This window comes from Eulemur rufifrons, chromosome 16 (genome assembly GCF_041146395.1).
Source record: "Eulemur rufifrons isolate Redbay chromosome 16, OSU_ERuf_1, whole genome shotgun sequence".
Classification (NCBI taxonomy): domain Eukaryota; kingdom Metazoa; phylum Chordata; class Mammalia; order Primates; family Lemuridae; genus Eulemur; species Eulemur rufifrons.
This window is the reverse complement of record NC_090998.1, coordinates 12,377,526-12,397,074: the sequence shown is the minus strand read 5'-3', so window position 1 is coordinate 12,397,074 and position 19,549 is coordinate 12,377,526. Positions and strand designations below refer to the sequence as shown.

At 42.0% G+C, this 19,549-nt stretch overlaps 1 protein-coding gene across 2 annotated transcripts in view; it reads right to left on the bottom strand.

The window, feature by feature from the left end:
* BORCS5 (BLOC-1 related complex subunit 5) overlaps positions 1-19,549 on the bottom strand; it is a 78,593-nt gene that overhangs the window by 8,006 nt on the left and 51,038 nt on the right. For both annotated transcript variants that reach the window (XM_069490248.1, XM_069490249.1), the window contains one exon: positions 15,213-15,370. In XM_069490248.1, the coding sequence (XP_069346349.1) occupies positions 15,213-15,370 (158 nt within the window). The remainder of the gene's footprint in view (positions 1-15,212; positions 15,371-19,549) is intronic.

Here is a 19,549-nt window from a genome sequence, read left to right as displayed (position 1 = left end):
TCATGAAGACTGCATTTAAAAAGTCACTCATCTTTCCCATCCTTTAAAAGTAACCCTTGGGCAGGGCATAGTGGCTCACGCTGGTAATCCCAATGCTTTGGGAGGCCAAGGCGGGAGGATTGCTTGAGCTCAGGAGTTCAAGGTTGCAGTAAGTTATGATACCACCACTGCACTCTAACCTAGGTGACAGAGTGAGAACTTGTCTCTAAAAGAGAAAAGAAAAGAAAAAACAAAGCAGAAAAAAAAAAGAAAGCAGATAGCCTAACTATATCAATTAGTACTGTCCCTACGGCAATATCTGGCCTCGCAATTACAGCTCAAGTCATTCCTCCAGAGAAGATATACAAATAGCCAGTAAACACATGAAAAGATGTTCAATGTCATTAAGGAAATGAACACGAATACCATAAACATATACAACTTCACACCCATTAGAAGGGCTAAAATAAGAAGGCAGACAATTGCAAATGTCAGTGAGCATGTGGAGAAACCAGAACCCCCCAGCACAGCTGGTGGGCATGTAAAACGGTCCAGCCACTTTGAAGAGCAGTCTGGCAGTTTCACAAAAAGTTAAACGTAAAGTTGCCATTAGCCAACAACTTCACTCCAAGCATATACTCAAGAGAACTCAAACACATGTTCACACAAAAGCTTGTACACACAGGTTCACAGCAGCATTATTCTTCATAGGCAAAAAGTAGAAATAACCTAAATGTCCATCAACTGATAAACAGACACACAAAATGTGGTCTATCCACACAATGGAATAATTATTCGGCCATAAAAAGGAATAAGATACCGATACAAGTTACAACATGATGAACCCTGAAATCATTATGCTGTAAAAGAAGCCAGACACAAAAGGCCATAAATCATATGATTCCATTTATATGAAATGCCCAGAATAAGTAAATCCGCAGACAGAAAAGTAGATTGGGAGGGGACAGGGGAATGGTGGATTACGGTATGACTGCTGATGTGTACAGGGTTTCTTTCTAGGGGGATGAAGATGTTCTGGAATTAGACAGTGGTATTAGCTGTACAACCTTGCAAGTATGCTAAAAACCACTGAATTGTATACGGTGAAAATTAAAAAAAAAATTTTATACTTTTAAATTTTTAAAAATTTCTCAATTTTTAAAAAATAATACATAAACTCAAGTACATTTACTTCCTTTTCCCATACCCATGACAGACATCAGTTAAGGTATCGTGATTGCTGCTTAAGTCTGACTTGGACTCAGAACCCCTCCTGACACTGAACCCCAGATGGCCACTTCCATGATCAGAGTTCACAAAGATGATGAAACCTATTTGGCAATCCTGGACTAGACATTGTCAAAGTGGCTCTAAACAAATTGCTGAGGCCAAGGAAAACATTTTTAACCATAAAGGAAGGTCATAGCTGAGTCCAAAAGAGGATTGGTCCAAGCTAGCAAGTGTGTTCATCCAATCCTGGATTGTTACGTTAACAGTACCGCACGTCAACTAACCCCAAAAGGAAGCGTGAGATACCCGTTCTCAGCAGTCTCCTGGCACCTGCCATGCTTGCTCTTAGACTCACACCGACTGTATTCTTTTTTTTTTTTTTTTTACTAAAAACTACATATTTAAGGTATATAGCAGGATGTTTTGATATACATACACACAGTAAAATGGCTTCTACAGCCAAGCTAATTAACATATTCATCTCCTCACATAGTTATCATTTTTTGCTTCTGACTGGAGACACCTTCTTCAAGATCTTTCTTCCATTCTACAGACCTAGTGCTTATGTTTAGTTGCTCCAGCTTTCATACACCAGCTGCCCCCTGATTTGGTCCTTGACTCTCATTAGCTTCTCCACTCCAGAGAAGAGGAGGCCCCTCGCTGCCAATCGAGGTGTGGCATCTCCTAATCTACCCTCTGTCTCTAGCGTCACCAGACCTTCGCTACTGGACCCCTAGTGGGGATTCGGACAGTTTGTAAGGGTTAGGGTAAGCTAGGCTGCGACACAAACCTCTCAGGGTCAACTACGTGCTTTCTGGCTGCCTGTTCCTTTTCCACGTCACCGTCCCCACGCAGGAGCGGGGAGTTCTCTATCTTGAGTCTTTTCTGAATGCTTCTCTCTTGCACAACGGACAACGATGGGCAGATGTTTCCATTAATTACACCGCAGGCTGAATGGCACCAATTACCACATACTGGACATTCTGCAGTGACCTTGTTTCAGAAGGAAACAGTCTGCAATGGCAGCTTGTAAGAATAAATACTTGCCATTTCTTCTCATGTGCGTATCATTGATCTGTAAGTCAGACGAGAAATCCTTCTCTAGCAAATCTCAGTCTACATGCTCTCACAAAAACAAAACTGAAATCCATATTGGTAAACTATTCCTTTTGGTAATCTATACACATATTAGGAGAACTTGGTAAGGAGAACTCAGTATACAATGTTCAGTAATTTTCTAGTTATTTTATTTAGGGTAATAAAATTATGGATAACAGCTACTATGCATTGACTGTCTACTAAATATGTTATGTACTTTACACACATTATCTTTATTCTTCACAACAGTTCTACAGGGAAAATGTTATTCTCCTCCTCAAGATGAGGAACTGGAGATTTAAATATGACAAAATGTGCCCAGGGTCACATAAGCTACACTAGCAGTGAAGTCAGAATTCAAACCCACACTTTTCACCTAACCTTTGCCTATCTTTTCTACAGAGCTAATGAATTCAAATGTCAATTCATTTCAATTACACACATACCATGTGGAGTAATGTGTTCAATACTTTTCCAAAATCCTTCACAGATGAATTTAAATGGCAATTTTTAATGTTTTCAAGTAGAGAAGAAAAATACTTTGGTGTTTACTTTTCTAATAACAAAAATAACAAACTCCCAGACATGACATGGACATTTACAAAACAAAAACTGAGAGGAGACCAAAGGGAATAAACTACTTGTTAGCAGATAAACTTGAATGACATTTTCACTGGCAAAGTCCATTTGTACACTTTGTACTCTGACATTTCACTTGTACAAACATTTCATAATGCTTGAACTCACCAAGGGGGCTTAGACAAAGAATTTTAGAGCTGCAAGGGTCCTCGGAGCTAATCAGTCGCAGCCCCTGCTGCTGGAGACGAGGACTGCTCCAGAGTGGGTGAGCGCCTTGCCCAGTTCACACGCTGGGATCAGCGGGGCCAGGACTGAACTCCAGACCTCCTGATTCCAAGGGCCACCACACCATGACTGTCCAAAGCAACTCAAGTCTGCTGGTGATATGTCCTTTTCCATAGTTAGGTCCACTTTGCCTGGTGAATTATAACTGTGTGACACCCATGATCTAAAGGGAACGATTTCTGGCCATAATGGAAATAAAAATCTATCACTAATCGACGTCAAAAATCAAATGGCAAAATCAAACATCTCCACATCCATCAGGAATCGAAACCCGCTCAGGTGAGCCTGGGTGTGCGGTGAGAAGGGGGCAGTCACCACTGTGTGCACGCCTGCTTCCTTCTGAATGACGTCAGCCTTCCCCAGCGCCTTGTCAGTCTGCCGCTTCCTGTTGCACAACGACAAACAATGGGGCAGACTGTCGCCAATGTTTTCATTAATTACACCACAGGCTGAATGGCATCGATTTCCACATAATGGACATTTTGAAGTGACCCTGTTTCCTTTGTTCAAACAATGTATCTAAATGTCTCAGAAAAGGAACAAATTTTATTCAGGTCCTCAGGAGAATCAAGAGATACCAGAACCACAGGAATTTGAATTGCATCACTTTGTTCAATAACTATTTGTGACTTGCCCAACTCTGCCTTCTGCCTTCTTACCCTTGGCATCATGTCTAGGTGGGAAAGAAATCCCCAAATCTTTAAGCAGCTCCTAAAACTAAACATGTTAAAGTCAGGCAGCTTACAGGCCGCCTGCCGCCACCAAAGGCCTTGAAAGTGGCACTAAAGGCAGCAAATCAGGAAAAGAAAAAGAATCACAAGCAAAGGTGAAAACTTGAGGGCAGAAGTCCCACTCCTCCCTGTTCCTTGGGGCAGCTGTGCTGGGAGTCCATGAAAGGCAGTAGTTTAGGGCACACAGTCATCTGAGATTTTTTGCCTCCTTGAGAAGGCTGTTCCGTAACCCGGCATGCCAGCCCTTCCTCTCCGACTAACCCAGGACTCCGTCTGCAATCCCGCCAGCGTGCTGGGGGAGGACGAGGCCCTCAGCGCGAGTCCACTCCCTGCCCACTTTACTACTGGCGCAGTCCTCCGAGACACTGGCAAAAGGCCCCTTTCTCAAAAACATGACCGGGAATATGGAAAAATTACCCCTAAAGCAGGCAGAGTTGTCATTTTAAGGATGTAAATGTAGGGTCTTCAGGGTTACTTTTCTTTTTAAGTGTGACTTCATCCTAAAAAGATTGCTTTTGAAGCGTAAAAGTACCCTGTGACACCATGAAGAGAGACTTGTACAGGAATCATAGGTAAAGGAGAGTGTTTGAACGTTAGGCATGAACGAGGACAGGAGCTGGAAGTAACAGGCCTTTAAAGAATCAACACGAAAGGAAAAAGAAGAGTAGGAAAAGCATGGCTGTGGAGTCTCGAAGGCGGGTTTTAGAGCTGAGTTGCAGCCCAGCTCTACCTGCAAGAGCTGTGTAACCTTGAACACGCTACGTTTTGAGTTGCTGAACCTCAGTTTATCTGTGATATGTAGATGATGTATGTCAAATGTCTATTCCAGACCTGGCACGTGGTAAGTATGTTAGAAATGACAGCTGTAATATTATTACCACTATTCCTACTGCCTTCAGAGAGGAGCAGAAGGAGCCGTGCTGGCAGACGCAGTGGGTGGGGGGGCGGAGAAGCATCTATGAGCCACTCCACTAACCCCGCCTTCCCTTTCCAATGTCCAGGATAAAAGGAAAGTAAAAGTAAGTTTGTGTGACTGAAATGACACACTCCGTATTTTTAAACCTGAGCTAAGGTAACTAAACATGTAAAATTAGATAACTATGTGTTCTATAATTCCCTTGGTTATGCGCCCAAACCGTCTGTGAACACACAGAGTAGAGAGCAGACCTTGGAGCTGGTGGACAGGTGACACCCACTAGGCTGTGCCTGAAGAAAGAACCAAGCCCCTCAACGTGGGATGATAACGAAGATGACGTTAATATTACAAATTTGACATACTGCTACTGCCACACGAGTGCTCCTGAACGCCACGCTGGATGACCCCCCACGACACGCTAGGACCTGGTCTGGAGTGCAGAGGCCCGTCTCACTCCCCACGCAGAGAGGGGCTGCAGTGACAACTCAGCTTTACTACATCAGTTGACCTGGCAAATGTTCCTGAGCACCAGGGGAGGGGTGAGGAAGGACGTCCCTTCTTTCTGATCAAGGGAAGCGGGAAGACTTCACATATACGGGCTGTTGGCACACGCTGAGGGGAGAACAGGATTCATGGGGCAAAGACGGGGAGCAGATCCCAGCAGGAGGGAGCAGAGCAGAAGGCGCGGAGCGGCAGTGGAGGCCGGCAGCGTCCGACTCCGGCAGATCTGGGAGAATGCAGCAATGACTATTACAACGTAAGAGGAGAGGCAGGTGAGTGACTCGCTACGCAGGTTCTAGGTCTCAGCATGGGTGAGAGGGAGAATTCTTGCACTGCCAAGATGGGGAAGGGAAGAGAAGCGGCTGAGGCACTTGGGACAGAGGAAGAAACCATGTTGCAACATGCTACCAGCGCTTGTACTTCTACAGAGTAACACTCTGCCACCTCTCCTTGTTTCTTGCTGCATTTGAAATAAATGACTTTTACTCCAAAAAATAACCCTTTCTTTACACAGCTCCTTACAGTCCTGCAGAGCAAGCACCTGCCACTCTAGGCTGCAGGTCGGCTGTCACCTGAACTTTCCACATGGGCCGTTTCTAGTCATGGTTTGACACGACCTTAGAGAAGAAACACGCTCTCTCTACTCATGTGTAGAATGACAACTGTGGAGTGTCGCCAGGATGTCAACTAAAGTCTTACAGTGTCAGAGTATAGTCTGTCAGGCATGGGCAAAAGAAAATTCGCTGTTGCTACAAGCTTTAGAGACATAGCCTGAAGAAATCCTTGAGATCTGAAAGAATGAAGAGATGTGAAGAGATGTTTTTAAAAGAAGTATAGATCTGCAAGTCTCCTTCCAACTCACAATGGAGAGAGCGTAGCAGATACGACTCTACGTCAGAACACCCAGATAAGTATGACAATGAGCAGACTGATGACAATAAATAGAATCTTGAGTATTGGGATTGGTCAAAAAATGAGATAAATTTCAGGTATAAGACAGAGTTACAAGGAAGGGTCTCCTGCCTAGCTCTGTACTAGCTAGTAAATCTTTACATTAAAGGTTCCTTTCCAGGAAAGCCTTCCCAGGCCACCCTATGTAAAATTTCTACTCCACTGACATTTCATATCCCCTTTCTTATTTTTTTATTCTCAGCATTTAGCATCTTATGTGCTACGTAGTTCACTTTTTTACATTGTTCATTGTCTGCTTCGCCAGTGGAGTGGAAGGTCTGTGAGAAGGGATTTCGTCTGTTTTGTTCCGTGATCTGTCCCTGACGTCTCCACCAGGGCCTGGCACAGAGCTGATGAGTTCATGAGTGAAGTGGACAGGGAAAGAGCACATGCACACAAAGTTCTCAGGGGCACATTCTCATTTCAGTGAGTCAAAAATCTGCAGGCAGAGAGATGGAACTCTTAGGAAGCTCATACATTGTGAGACAAAAACAACAGGAAGTGTTCCAAATTGGAAAAAAAAAAAGTAATACACGTTTAATAGACGCAGGCTAAAAACATACTACTGATAATCTCATCCCTAAAGGGCAACCACAATTAAAGAGCTGTCATGTTTCCTTCTTTCCAAGTTTTTATGAAGAACATTTAACATAGTTGGAACCATATTGAATATATAACATCATATCCTGTTTTGTTAACTTATTGTTAAAAGCATAAGTCTTTTCCTAATGTTACTTGGTTTTCCTTGGCAAGAGGACTTAAACCAAGTGAAATTTACCATGGAATCTTGTACCAGCCCTTCTGGATCTCAAAGTTGGGCTACAGATGCATTTTGGGAATGTAACTTCAAAGATGACACAGATGTTCACAATGTAGCTCAAAATTTAGTATACCCCTGGGCACACATAGAGACTGCATTTGCCAGCATCTTTCGGAATTAGCTGTGGCCATGTAATTGAGTTCTAGCCACAGTAATGTGCAACCCTTACAGGTTTAGCGTGTATAAACCTCCTGTCTGTGCTAGTCCATTCTCTTTTCCCTTCTGCCAACTGGATGCTATTAGCAATGTGGCCTTTGGGGATAGCAGAGCCACGAGATGGAAGGAACCTGAACCTCTGAACTCAGTGCAGGACAGTCACCTGCTAACCAGAAACATGTGCCTTGAGCATGAGCAAGAAACAAACTTCTGTTGCATTTACAGCCATTATACAGCTTTGAGTTTATTTATAGCTGCAGCCTGGCTTACCCTACCAAATATGACTCCCATAACTTTTATTTTCTATAATAGAATGAGAAAGCTTATCAGCCACTAGGATGACATAATTGAAGAATACATTAAGTTGCTCACTTAATAAACATTTATTAAATGTCTACTACATGCCAGTCATTGTCCTAGGCATTGGAGTAATGTTCAAATTTGCTAAAATTCCTTGTTTTTCTTCACTGAAAGAGATAGAGGACAGAGTCTATCTTTCCCCAGCCCTAGTTCCATTTCTATAACCCAGGTGCCCTCGAGACTGCCTCCCCATCGGCTGAGAGATTGCAGGTACTCTGCTACATCACGGGGCCTCTGACACCGCCCTCTCTGGCAGACTGGCAGTGAGCTTGGAAAGGAGAACAGGGGCCCTAGTGCCTGGCACATGCGACCAGTACTAGGAAAGCCGGCAGAGCCAGCTGTGCAGGGGCATGTCTAGGGCAGGCAAATTGGGGGGAAATGGGGCTGCTGTTCACACATGCTCAGATGTCAGTATCCAAAATCAGAATGGAGTTAAATCTCAGAGCAGTCAAATAACTGGGCTTTGCTCAAGCCTCGCCAAAAAACACAAGCCTACATTTCCAAAGGCAAGTCATGAACTAGATTCGGCCCTCTTCCAGGGTTTCTGTCTTTTGGCAGGATGGCGCTGGGCTAAAGGAAATGTGAGGCCAGGCCCGGGGACGCCAGCATGGCGCACCTGACAGCCCGCCCATCCGCAAGCCCAATCTCCCACCTGGATCTCCTGCCACCCAAGGGACCAGCTGTATTTCTTGCCGAAAAGAAAGGGTGTCCAAAGGATAAGAAAGAGGAAAACTGTAATTATATTGTAAGGTATCAACCTGGAATTTCTACCAGAGGAACTTGTGAGACCAAAAAGGAACACATTTTCTTGAAATGCCTTGCCTCTGTATTTCAGCAAAAACAAGGTGGGCATCTCAATGTTCTTGTTAAAATTTGTAGTTTCAGAATAAGCACTCTCAACCCATTTTATGATTTCAGGTCAAGAAAGCAGCAACCGATGCCAGAATATGTTTAAAAGCAGCCACAGGAATCTAACAATGTTGTCATTTAAAGGCTACTCGGTTCAAAGTTGCAGGCAGATAGTGACAGTCACACCTGGCCAACAGTTTGTGCTAACCAGGCTTTTAACTGAAGGAGCTCAGAGCGAATGCTAATGCTGGTTCGGACACTGGTTCTCTGTGCAACACTGGGAACAGCTCATTTAATCTGGATCACTCTCCTCCCGGGAGGACACACAGTGCAGGAAGTTGGGTCAAATACTTGGAAAGTGGCTCCAGCTAGGTCTTAAGATTACAGCACCGTGGACAGGAGAAAATCCCCGCCTAGCCCTGTGTGCAGGGCCGTGAATGGCGGCTCTCATGCATCCTTCAAACACCAGTTGAGTGCCTACTGTGTGAAAAAGGAATAACTGAAAATGAAATGAAGGATTCCAAAGAAACAGGTCGTAAGTAGTGCGGTAAAGGGGAAAGGAGGACTGGCGAGCGGGGGCACTCACCTGCTAATGTCATCTTAGTCACAACAGAAAGATCTTAGGCAACTCGCAAATAAACTCGAAGGGCTTTGCTTTATTTGTGCAATGACAGGGCTGAATTAGAGAAACCGTAGGGTTTCTTTATAATCCTGTCTAATCATGCCACTTTCCAAGGATTGCAATCTCTCTTACCGGTGCATCTGACCGCCCCGCCATGTTTCGCGTTGGTTTATGCTAATATGGCAAGCTCATCAGTGCATCTAAGAATTAAAAACACAGGGATTACCAGAATCATGCCATGAATTTACTCTCAAGGCCTTTAGGCAAGCACACAGTAACCGTAACAAAATAAACCTTGTGGCTTTATCTTAGCTAAGAAGGTGTTTTAATCCACGAACATATTTACCCACTGACAGCAACTAGAGTAAGGCAGAAACATGATCCAGCTCAGCGACAGAGAAGCTCCAAATGTGTCCGCTCAGTCTCCCGGCGCTGTGTGCTTGCCACCTGCCTCCCCAGCCCTCGTCCCCGGGGAAACACGCGGGGAGGGATCAGCTCCTTTACCATTTACCTTTCAGTTAATTCAAATGTCAACGACAAATGTAACCTCTAACCAAAAGTGTCTTTCTGTCACTTGACTCCCTAACTAGAAATGATGAGGTATCACAGGAAATCACTGAAATCATAAGAAGTGATGTATCCACAGGCCCGAAGCCAAGGACTAACCATTTGTCACTATCTACACGCACGTTTCTCCAGACCTGTGCTCCCCAGGCACCGCTCTGCTATCCACAGAGCCGAACAAACAGTGAAATTAACTACAAAAATTCCAAAAATTTCATATTTGTGGCATGAAATAAATCAGGCAGAGTTTGAAGGAAACCACAGTAGGCTAAAAAAGTATCTGCCTTGCCTCTAGCTCTTATCCTACTTGGGTTGTTAAGGGCAGAGCTCAAAATGGGCCAATATTTAGGCTGCTGCTGGCCCAAATTTCATATGGGCCAATTCACCGCAATGAGGTTAGCCCTGTCTCCTTTAGTCATCATTTATATTTAAAACAGTAACAAGAGCTAAGGCTATGGTGCTTACCATATGGTGGACATGGTTCTAGGCACTTTACATAGAACAACTGATTTAACCCTCACAAAAACCTGAGGTGGGTACTAGTCTTATAACACTGAACAGAAGAGGAAACTGAGGCTCAGAGGATTGAGTAACTGGTCCAAGGTCACACCGCTAGTCAGAGGCAGTGCCAGGATTTGGACCTTGGCAACGTGTCTCTGGAGTTCACACTCAGGATCATTTTGCCAAACTGCCCACAAATCCACAGACCAAACACAGACTTTCCCACCTCAGCTGGGCCCTCATGACTATACGGCCACCCGATCACCATCGGCCAGCAAATGGCCTCCCTGTTCTTCACAGAGAATGCACAGCTCCCGGGCATGGCCGACCTGCGCCGGTATCCTCGCGCCATAAACCTGTCTGCGCACTCACTGTTCCCTCAAAACCAATGCCCCCTGGGGCTCTCGCTCCTGACTCCCTCTCTGGCCTCCCCAGGAACCTTGCTCTAAGAATCTCCTTCCTCCCCTTTATCTTTGATCTTGTCTCTTCTGCCTCTCCCCACTCAGCCTGGAAACCTGCTCAAGTGTACCACCTGAAAAAAAAAAAAAATTCTTTTTGATCTTCATCCACTTTTTTTTTTTTTGAGACAGGGTCTCGCTTTGTTGCCCCGGGCTACAGTGAGTGCCGTGGCGTCAGCCTCGCTCACAGCAACCTCAAACTCCTGGGTTTAAGCGATCCTACTGCCTCAGCCTCCCAAGTAGCTGGGATGACAGGCATGTGCCATCATGCCCAGCTAATTTTTTCTCTATATATTTTTAGTTGGCTGGCTAATTTCTTTCTATTTTTAGTAGAGACGAGGTCTCATTCTTGCTCAGGCTGGTCTCAAACTCCTGACCTCGAGCGATCCACCCGCCTCGGCCTCCAGAGTGCTAGGATTACAGGCGTGAGCCACCGCGCCCGGCCTTTCATCCACTTTTAATTTAATTTTGACCACTATCTCACTTTGTAACCCTGGGCAAATTGCTGACTCTCTAACAGGCTTTAATTTCTGTATCTAAATAACAAGAGCACTGGACCGGAGGGTCCCTAAGGTCCTTCTTACTCCAACATTCTGTGGTTCTTAACGCAGAGAAGATTTCTTTGAGCAAGCTTATGAAAACTCAGGCCAGTTTCTTTATTGTCCCTGAAGCCCTAAAGTTAATTTCCTTCTAAGACTGTCAAAGCTGCTCCCACGCCAGCAATGCCCCCGCTCTTCCTCTCGGTTCAGTTCCCAAATCCTGGTTTTCCCTTAAGACCTTGCTTAAATCCCACCTGTGCCAGGATATCCTGATCTTTACCTCTTACAGAACTTTAGTTATAAACCACAGTTCAGCACTCTCCTTCGATAGCGCGTGACCTTTCATATTTTGGCTCTGCGTATCTTCATTGTCTTATCGAGGCTAAGCCCTCAGAGAGCAGGGACCAGGTCACAGTTCTCTACAACCCCAAAGGACCTCCCACGGAGTGGGTATGCAACAGATGCTCGGCAATGCTGGCTGAAGGTCATCCTGCAGCCATTAAAGAAACTAATGGTCCAGGCATATCACAAGACTCTCTGATTGTGAAGGAAATTACCTCTATTCTTTTCTCTCTCACATACATAAATTTGTACACGTAAAGCTTTCATTCAAGAGCATCATCCAAATTTAACATCAGGAAAGCTTAGCTAACTCTTTGGCTTTCTTTTATCGGAATTGGAAGTGGTTATAGCCATGTTTCCCTTTGATCCAAACTTAAGTGATCACAGGCCCTGTAACTTTACGAACCTCTAGCTGATCCAGGCTCTACACTTCCACTAACGTGTATTCTCCATGGTTATCAAGTTCCCCTGCTTTTCAACACATATAGCATTATGTTACTTCCTCACACTTGTAACCAAATTTCCAGGAAACATCTGGAATAATATCAGAGTTGGTATTTGATCAAAACTACATCCTCTGCTTCACTCATTTGGAAGTGACTAATTTCAACCCTTAGGTTTGAAGTGAGCATAGATGGATGGGTTTCAGGAGTTTGCTAACACTCACCAACAGAGACACACAGACATACTGAGTCACCAATGAAAACCCTAAAACAGTGTTCACCTCTCTGCCCTAAGGCAGCTACTCAGGTATTGCTCAGTACTGTGAGTACTGTTCTCTGTTTTGCAATAACCCTGGGTAACTACTGACTATTCAAAGTGAATTCCAAAGTTCTTAAACAGAATTTTACACTCAGTTTAATATTTTTAAATGAATGCTACAGAGCACTGGTTCTCATCCCTGGGCTACATACTAGAATCACTTTCATAAATACCAATACGAAGCTCCCCGTCTCCCTCCCACAGCCCTTCAAAGATTTTAATCTAATTGGTTTGGAGTGAGACCCAGACATCCAGTACTTTCTAAAGCACCTCAGCTTGTTCTTGATCATCTAGATAAAGGAAAAAAAAAAAAGCACAACTCAGCTATACAGAACGAATCACTGTTAAATATTTTAGTTATAACAGCACTGTCACTATACTTTTTAAAAGGAGTCCTTCCTTAGTGGAAAAACTGTTGAAATTCAAAATAAGGTCTCCATTTAGTTACTAGTATTGTACCAAAGCTAATTTCCTGCCTTTGAGCAGGTTATATAAGATGTTAACTTTAGGGAAATCTGCAGGGGGATGGCGGGGGGTGGGCACACAGGTACTCTCTGAATTATTTTTGTGGTTTTTCTCTAAGTCTAAAATTAATTCCAATTAAAAAGTTTAAAAAATCCTTTTCTTTTAATGATTTATACTTAAATATTTTTGAATGAAATGACATGTCCAGGATTTACTATAAAACAGAGCAGTTGGGGAGGCAGCAGGAACGAGTGCAGGTGTGGATAAAACAGGAGTGTCCACAAGCCGATGCCTGTAGTAGCTGGCTAGTGAGTCTATGAAGGTTCATTGCATTATTCTGTCTTCTTCCGTGTATGTATAAAATTTTCCATCATATTGGAGGAAAAAATTCCCAGGTGATTCTAACACATAGCCAGGGCTGAGAAATACTGCTCTGGAGTCTAGAAAATGTGGCATAATGAGGGGCTTTGTCTGGCCTATACCAGGTACAACATACTTTCCCAGCGCTCTGACCCTGAGCCAGTCACTGACTCTCCCACACCACACTTGCCTAAACTGCAAAACAACAGGTATGGATTAGAGCAGCAGTCCCCAACTTTTTTGGCACCAGGGATGGGTTTAATGGAACACAATTTTTCCACAGATTGGGGGTGGGGAAAGGGAAATGTAGTGGAGCGCTGTGGCCTGGGGGTTGGGGACCGCAGGATTAGAGGACCTTTCAAAAAGATGCAGCATCAAATAACCAATTTATCATTCTAAAATCTTCACTAAGAGTTCATGTCATAGTTAACTTCTAGCACAGTAGTCAAAACTGGTAGAGTCTATGTCTCCAGTAAGAGTTTACCAAAGAATGCTCTAAAAAACACTACTTCTATAGATGCCAATAGATGTTACCTAAGATAAGGGTATGATAAGTTTGAAAAGTGCTGGTTTTCTTTACTCTAAGACTCCCTAAAAACTTTAAGTAAGATAATATGCACTGTGACTCTCCAAGGGGTGGTGATGGAATATGCAAAAAGTTTGACCGTCTTTACGTGGAACTAGTTTTGTGGAACTTATTTTGGAAATAGTGCTCTGGACCAGTCAGTGGCTCCCACATCCCAGCCAATGGAGGGTGGCATCAATATCATCTGGTAAGCTTTTAAAATGATTCACAGACCACAACCTAGACCTACTGGAGGGAGGGGAGAACTCAGTATTAAAACAAACAAAAAACCCAACTGATGCTAATGAACAATCATGTTTGGGAATTAAAGCTCTACAGACCATAATACAATAGGTTTATAATATCTGCAAGGCCACATCAATGACAAGCAGTATGAAAGCTCATGTTTAATAGCTTTCCAAATAATAGCATTTAATCCATGAGAGAAGAGTACATGCATACATTTATGAAAGTACTAAAAGTTGGAGGTGTTGGCAAATTTAAATCTGTCAATATACCTAATGACTACTTTGTAATCTCAAGGATGAGCTACCTCTATTACTAAATGAAAATTAATTTTCCATGATTCTTGACCCATCACTTGTGTGTTTCCTCATGTCCCTCTTCTTCTCTCACTGGAGTTAAAGAGGAGGGCCATTTTGTGGGGAGGGTTATTTTGTTAAAAGAAATCTAGGGAATGCCATTCACAACTGGTTTCTTCACGACAGAGCTCTTGACATTTCTTTGGCATTACACTACTTCAGGGTATCAGGAACATAAATTCCTTCCTGATTGAAAACTTGGGAAGATGTGTTTACTTATTCCTTGGTGCCCCCAGAACTGTGCCATGCAGCGGCCCAGTTGATACATCTAAGTGTTCAAAAGAAGCACCTACTTACTGTTATTGATAATTACACAACATTTGTACCATGCTCTTTTGGTTTACTAAGTTCTTTCACGTGAATCACATCGCTTTTTTCTAAAAACCTTGGTTAACTAGGCATAACTGTTTCCATATAACCAATAAGAATCACTGAACCTCTTCATACGCTGACACAGTGAAAAATATAATTGAGGGAGATGTCAAGGCTCCTGTTTTAAAAGAAATAACCTCCTGGGAAACAAAATATAAATTATATACAGGAAACAGTTAAAGTCAACTCACAGATAGAATGTAGCTAGAGAAAATTAATATGGCAGGACATTACACATACTAAGATTAGCAATTTCATCATTGCTCAACCCTCTGGGTAGGTTGCTACTATTAGGCCCATTTTTCAGAAGGGGAAACCGAGACAAAGAGAAGTTAAGCAACTTGCCCAAGCAAATCAGGATTCAAACTCCAAATTAGTCTAGCTCTGTTCATCTTTTCATAGTCAAACTCTTTTCATCACCACATTTTGCTGGAAGGAATGATAATTTCTCCAAAGCAATCAGGACAAATGTCAAGTCTTAAGCCAGAAAAAGGCTATTTCCATAAAGCTGGGATCACTGCTACCCTGTGCAGTAGAAATGGAATCAGGAGTCACAGAGAATCACAATAACGAGTCAGCCATGTTATTTTCCTGCAGTACATTACCTCTTTGATTCGCTTCACCAGAGCATTCTGATCAAAAGCAACGGCCTCTGCACACTGATGCAGGTGATCCTGATATCGGAGGCAGAGCTGCAACACCTGCTGAGAATCCAATTTCTCCAGTTTGGCATTTGTTGGAGAAGTCTGGCCACTCAACAGCCCTTCAAGGGAAAAAAAAAAGAATAAAATGAAATGGAAATTACTGCTCATAAACTTGTGAATAAAGTAGTTTAATAAGTTCACTGAAGACAGGGTAAGAGACTTAAATTTAATCTTGCATCTTTTGCTGTACGTCAATGACAATCACTGCAACTATTATTTATGGAGCCATCTATTATGTTCCTGTGTGTTATTTTTCATATTCATAATTGCCCTGGAAAGTGAAGTATTATTAGCCCCATTTGATAGATGAGGAAGCCAAGACACAGAGAAGTTAAGTAATCTTCCAAAAGTCAAATAGCTAGTAAGTGGTTCCTCCAAGGTAGAGCTTCTGACCTTATCATACTACCAAGGTATCAGAAATATAAATCCCCTCTTGACTGAAAATGCTGGAAGATGTGTTATATTTACTTAATTTTTTAAAAATAATTAAAATGGTTGAGAAACTGACAAAAAGAAATAAAGTGTATAAGCAAACTTCTAGGAGATGCTAAAATGAAAAAATTTAACAAGTAAACAGAATGTCAGAGAACATGCGAGAAACATATTCTTTCAACATCATATTCTTTCAACATCAGTTTAGTCAAATAACTATTAAACTCCCCCATATTTGCATAGGAATTATATTTTCAAAGCCATTCATATATCATTACCTCACTTTTCTTTAAGGTATACAGCAGAATAACTATGAACATTTACAGAAGAAGAAATCAGTTAATGAGGCTAAATGACTTGCCCATGGTCACAAAGCAAAGCCCTGACTAGAACAGAAGCCTACTGCTTCCTGCCAAGGCGACAGTCCTCAAACTTTTTGGTGTCAGAAGCTTTTACACTCTTGATAATTACTGAGGACCCCAAAGAGCTTTTGTTTATGTGAGTTATATCTACCAATATCTGCCTATAAAAACTAAAACTGAGAAAATTCTTAAATATTAAGTCATTTAAAAGTAACATAAGTATCATTTTAAGGAAAATATCTGTATTTTCCAAAACACAAAAGTGAGAAAGAGTGGCACTGCTTTACATACGTTTTTTAAATGTCTGCTTTAATAGAAAACAGCTGGATTCTCATATCCGCTTCTGCATTTAATCTGTTGCTATTTCACGTCATGTAGCCTCTGGAAAACCCCACCGTACACTTGTAAGAGAATGAGAATGACTTGCAAATAATGTTTATTACAAAAATAGTTCTGACCTCCGAGACTCCCTAGCAGGGTCTTGGGTATCCCCCTACCATACTCTGAGAACCATTATGCAAAGCCATGCTCTGTCTCTTTCCAGAGCCAATGGGACAGCACAAGTACAGCAAAATACATATGACCATGGCGCACATGCTGGGCATGATCAGGACAAACCCACCCACACCACAGCACATCTTGGAAACCCTTCCCCACGCCTGTCCCCAACCACCAATGCCAACCTCTCACTGTTCTGACGTATTGGCGCTTAAGCCAGTGTTCTTTCCCAGACAGGCTGCATGATGGGCTACCCAGTTGGGCTGTCCCAGAAAATGCTGGTCAGTGCTCTTAGATCTTCATCTGGCCTGACAGGGCAGAGTGCAGGGCTAGAACCCAAGGCATTGTTCGGCTCCCCGACATTCCACTGCCAGCACTAGGTCCCCCAGCTGATCCACTGCTAGTCCCAACACAAGGGAGCACCAGGTACTTGAACTAGGTAGTATCTTTTGGTGAATCTGGTATTAGCAGAAATGGGGATTTATTTTTTTACCTAAAATTTTTACTGAGATCCCATGCACAGGATCCTGTGTACCCTTTGCCCAGTTTTCCCCAATGGCAACATCTTGCAAAACTGTAGTTATCATATCACAACCAGGATACTGATTGATATAATTCACTCATCTAATTCAGATTTCCCCACTTTATTTGCACGTGTGTGTGTGTGTGTGTGTGTGTGTAGTTCTATACAATTGTTTCATGTGTAGGTTCATGTGTCCACTACGATAGATACTGAAGAATTCCATCATCACAAAGACTTCTTGTGTTGCCAACATAACCAAACCTACCTCTCTCCCATCCCCCTTCCCATCCTTAAAAGCTGGCAACTACTAATCTGTTCACCATTTCTAAAATTTTGTCCTTTCAAAAATGTTATATAAATAACCAGTATGCAACCTTTCGGGATTGGATTTTTTTCACCCAACATCATAGAGATTCATCTATGCTGTTGCTGTATCAATAGTTCATTCCTTTTTATTTCTGAGTAGTATTCCATGCTACGTATGTACCAGAGTTTGTTTAACCATTCACCCATTGAAGGACATTTGGGTTGTTTCCAGTCTGGGGCTATTACAAACAAAGCTGCTATGAGCAGTCATGTACAGTGTTTTGTGTAAACTTAAGTTTTCATTTCTCTGGGATAAATGCCCAAGAATGCAATTGCTGGGTCATATGGCAATTGCATGTTTAGTTTTATAAGAAACTACAAACAATTTCCCAGAGTGCCTGTACCAAGAAAATGGGGATTTTTCAGACCACTAAAATCTAACAAAACTATCAAGGGCTTTTCTGTCACTGAAAACATATTTCCAGGAGTGCAAACTTGGGGGAAGGTATCAAAAGCTCTTTGCTGTCAATGCAAGATTGAAGGAGGAAAAGAGTAAGGAAGGAGGCACCATGGAAAGAGGAATAAACGATTTTCTGTCATCAAAAGTGGGCCAGGATAATGCAAAAGCCATAAAAAAATCATTGATAAATTTAACAATATAAAAACCAAGATTCCACATGGCAAAAAAAAAAAAAGAAAAGAAAAGAAAGAAAGAAAAATAGTTAAAATTAAAAAAACCCACAAAAACCTGGGAAACAATTTGCAATTCATATCACAAATGGTAAACTTCCTAATATATAAAGAGCTCCTAGAAATTGGCAAATAAAAAATTAGCAAAAGAAAGATGAACAAAGGATATGAAAGGCATTTCACAGAGAAGGAAATACCAATGCCTCAACCGTGAGATGCATGACCTCAATACTAAGAAAAACAAATTTAAACTTCACTGCAAGCCCTTTTTTACCTGTTAAATTGGTAAAAATCCAAAAGCACAAAAAATATTCCATAGGTGGAGCTGTAAGGAAACAGGCTTTGCTGATCAGTGTGTAAGTTGTGAATACTCTATGGAGGGCAAATGGCTTGGATAACAAAATTACAAGCGCATATAGCCTCTGATGCAGCAATCTCACTACTAGGAATTTACAAATACATCACCACACATGCTAAATGATGTATAATGTATATAGAAGAATATTCATTGCAGTTGTGATTGTAATAGCAAAAGGTCAGGAAATACCTCAATGTCCCTGGATATAGGGCTTGTTGATTAACACATTGACTGCCACTCTAGATAAAAATTTTTTTTCCTTGGGAGCATGGTGTTTTACTACAAAAATAGAATAAAAACTTTGAAAACAAAATGATCATTTCTAATTTAATGAAGATTTTGTTATTTTTTACTTTTTTCTGTGTGTGAGTTATATGCAACTTGAAAAATAGTTCTTACGGCTCCCAAGGTGAAGAGACGTGTGAGTTACGTATGCTTCACAAGGCCCTGCGCTCAAAACTAGCATGAGTCAAATACAACTCACATGGCAATGAATGTGTTAAATCAAGATACATCCATAAATAGTATTATATGCACATATAAAAGAATGAGGAAGCTCTAAGTACTTACATGGATAAAAAGTCTTCATAAGATATTAAGTAATTTTTGAATAAGGTATACAGAATAGTGAATAGAGTGTGCCCTCACTGTGTAAAAATGGGGGTGGGGACACAGATAAAAAAGAATATATGTTCAGATTTGCTTATATGTACATAAAGAAACTCCAGAATGATGTATTAATAGAAGGATTAGACCAATGGAGAGAAAGGGGAGGGAGGGAGACTTTCATATTCATAGGATGCATTTTTTTTTCCTGAGCCAGAGTCTCAGATGTAAGGAAATTACATTTTACTTATGGGTAAGCAACAGGGCCATTGCCTTTGGTTTTCTAATTCTTCTTTAGTTTAATACAGTGACGTACACAAAGTAGATGTCCATTGAGTTAAAAACCTGATTGAATATAATAGATTCCATATATCAAGGGTTGGGTTTGCAAACGTAAACACTGGAGATATTTCCTGAGACTCTGTTAAAACCACTCTGTTTATACAAGAATGAGGAGTGGGCT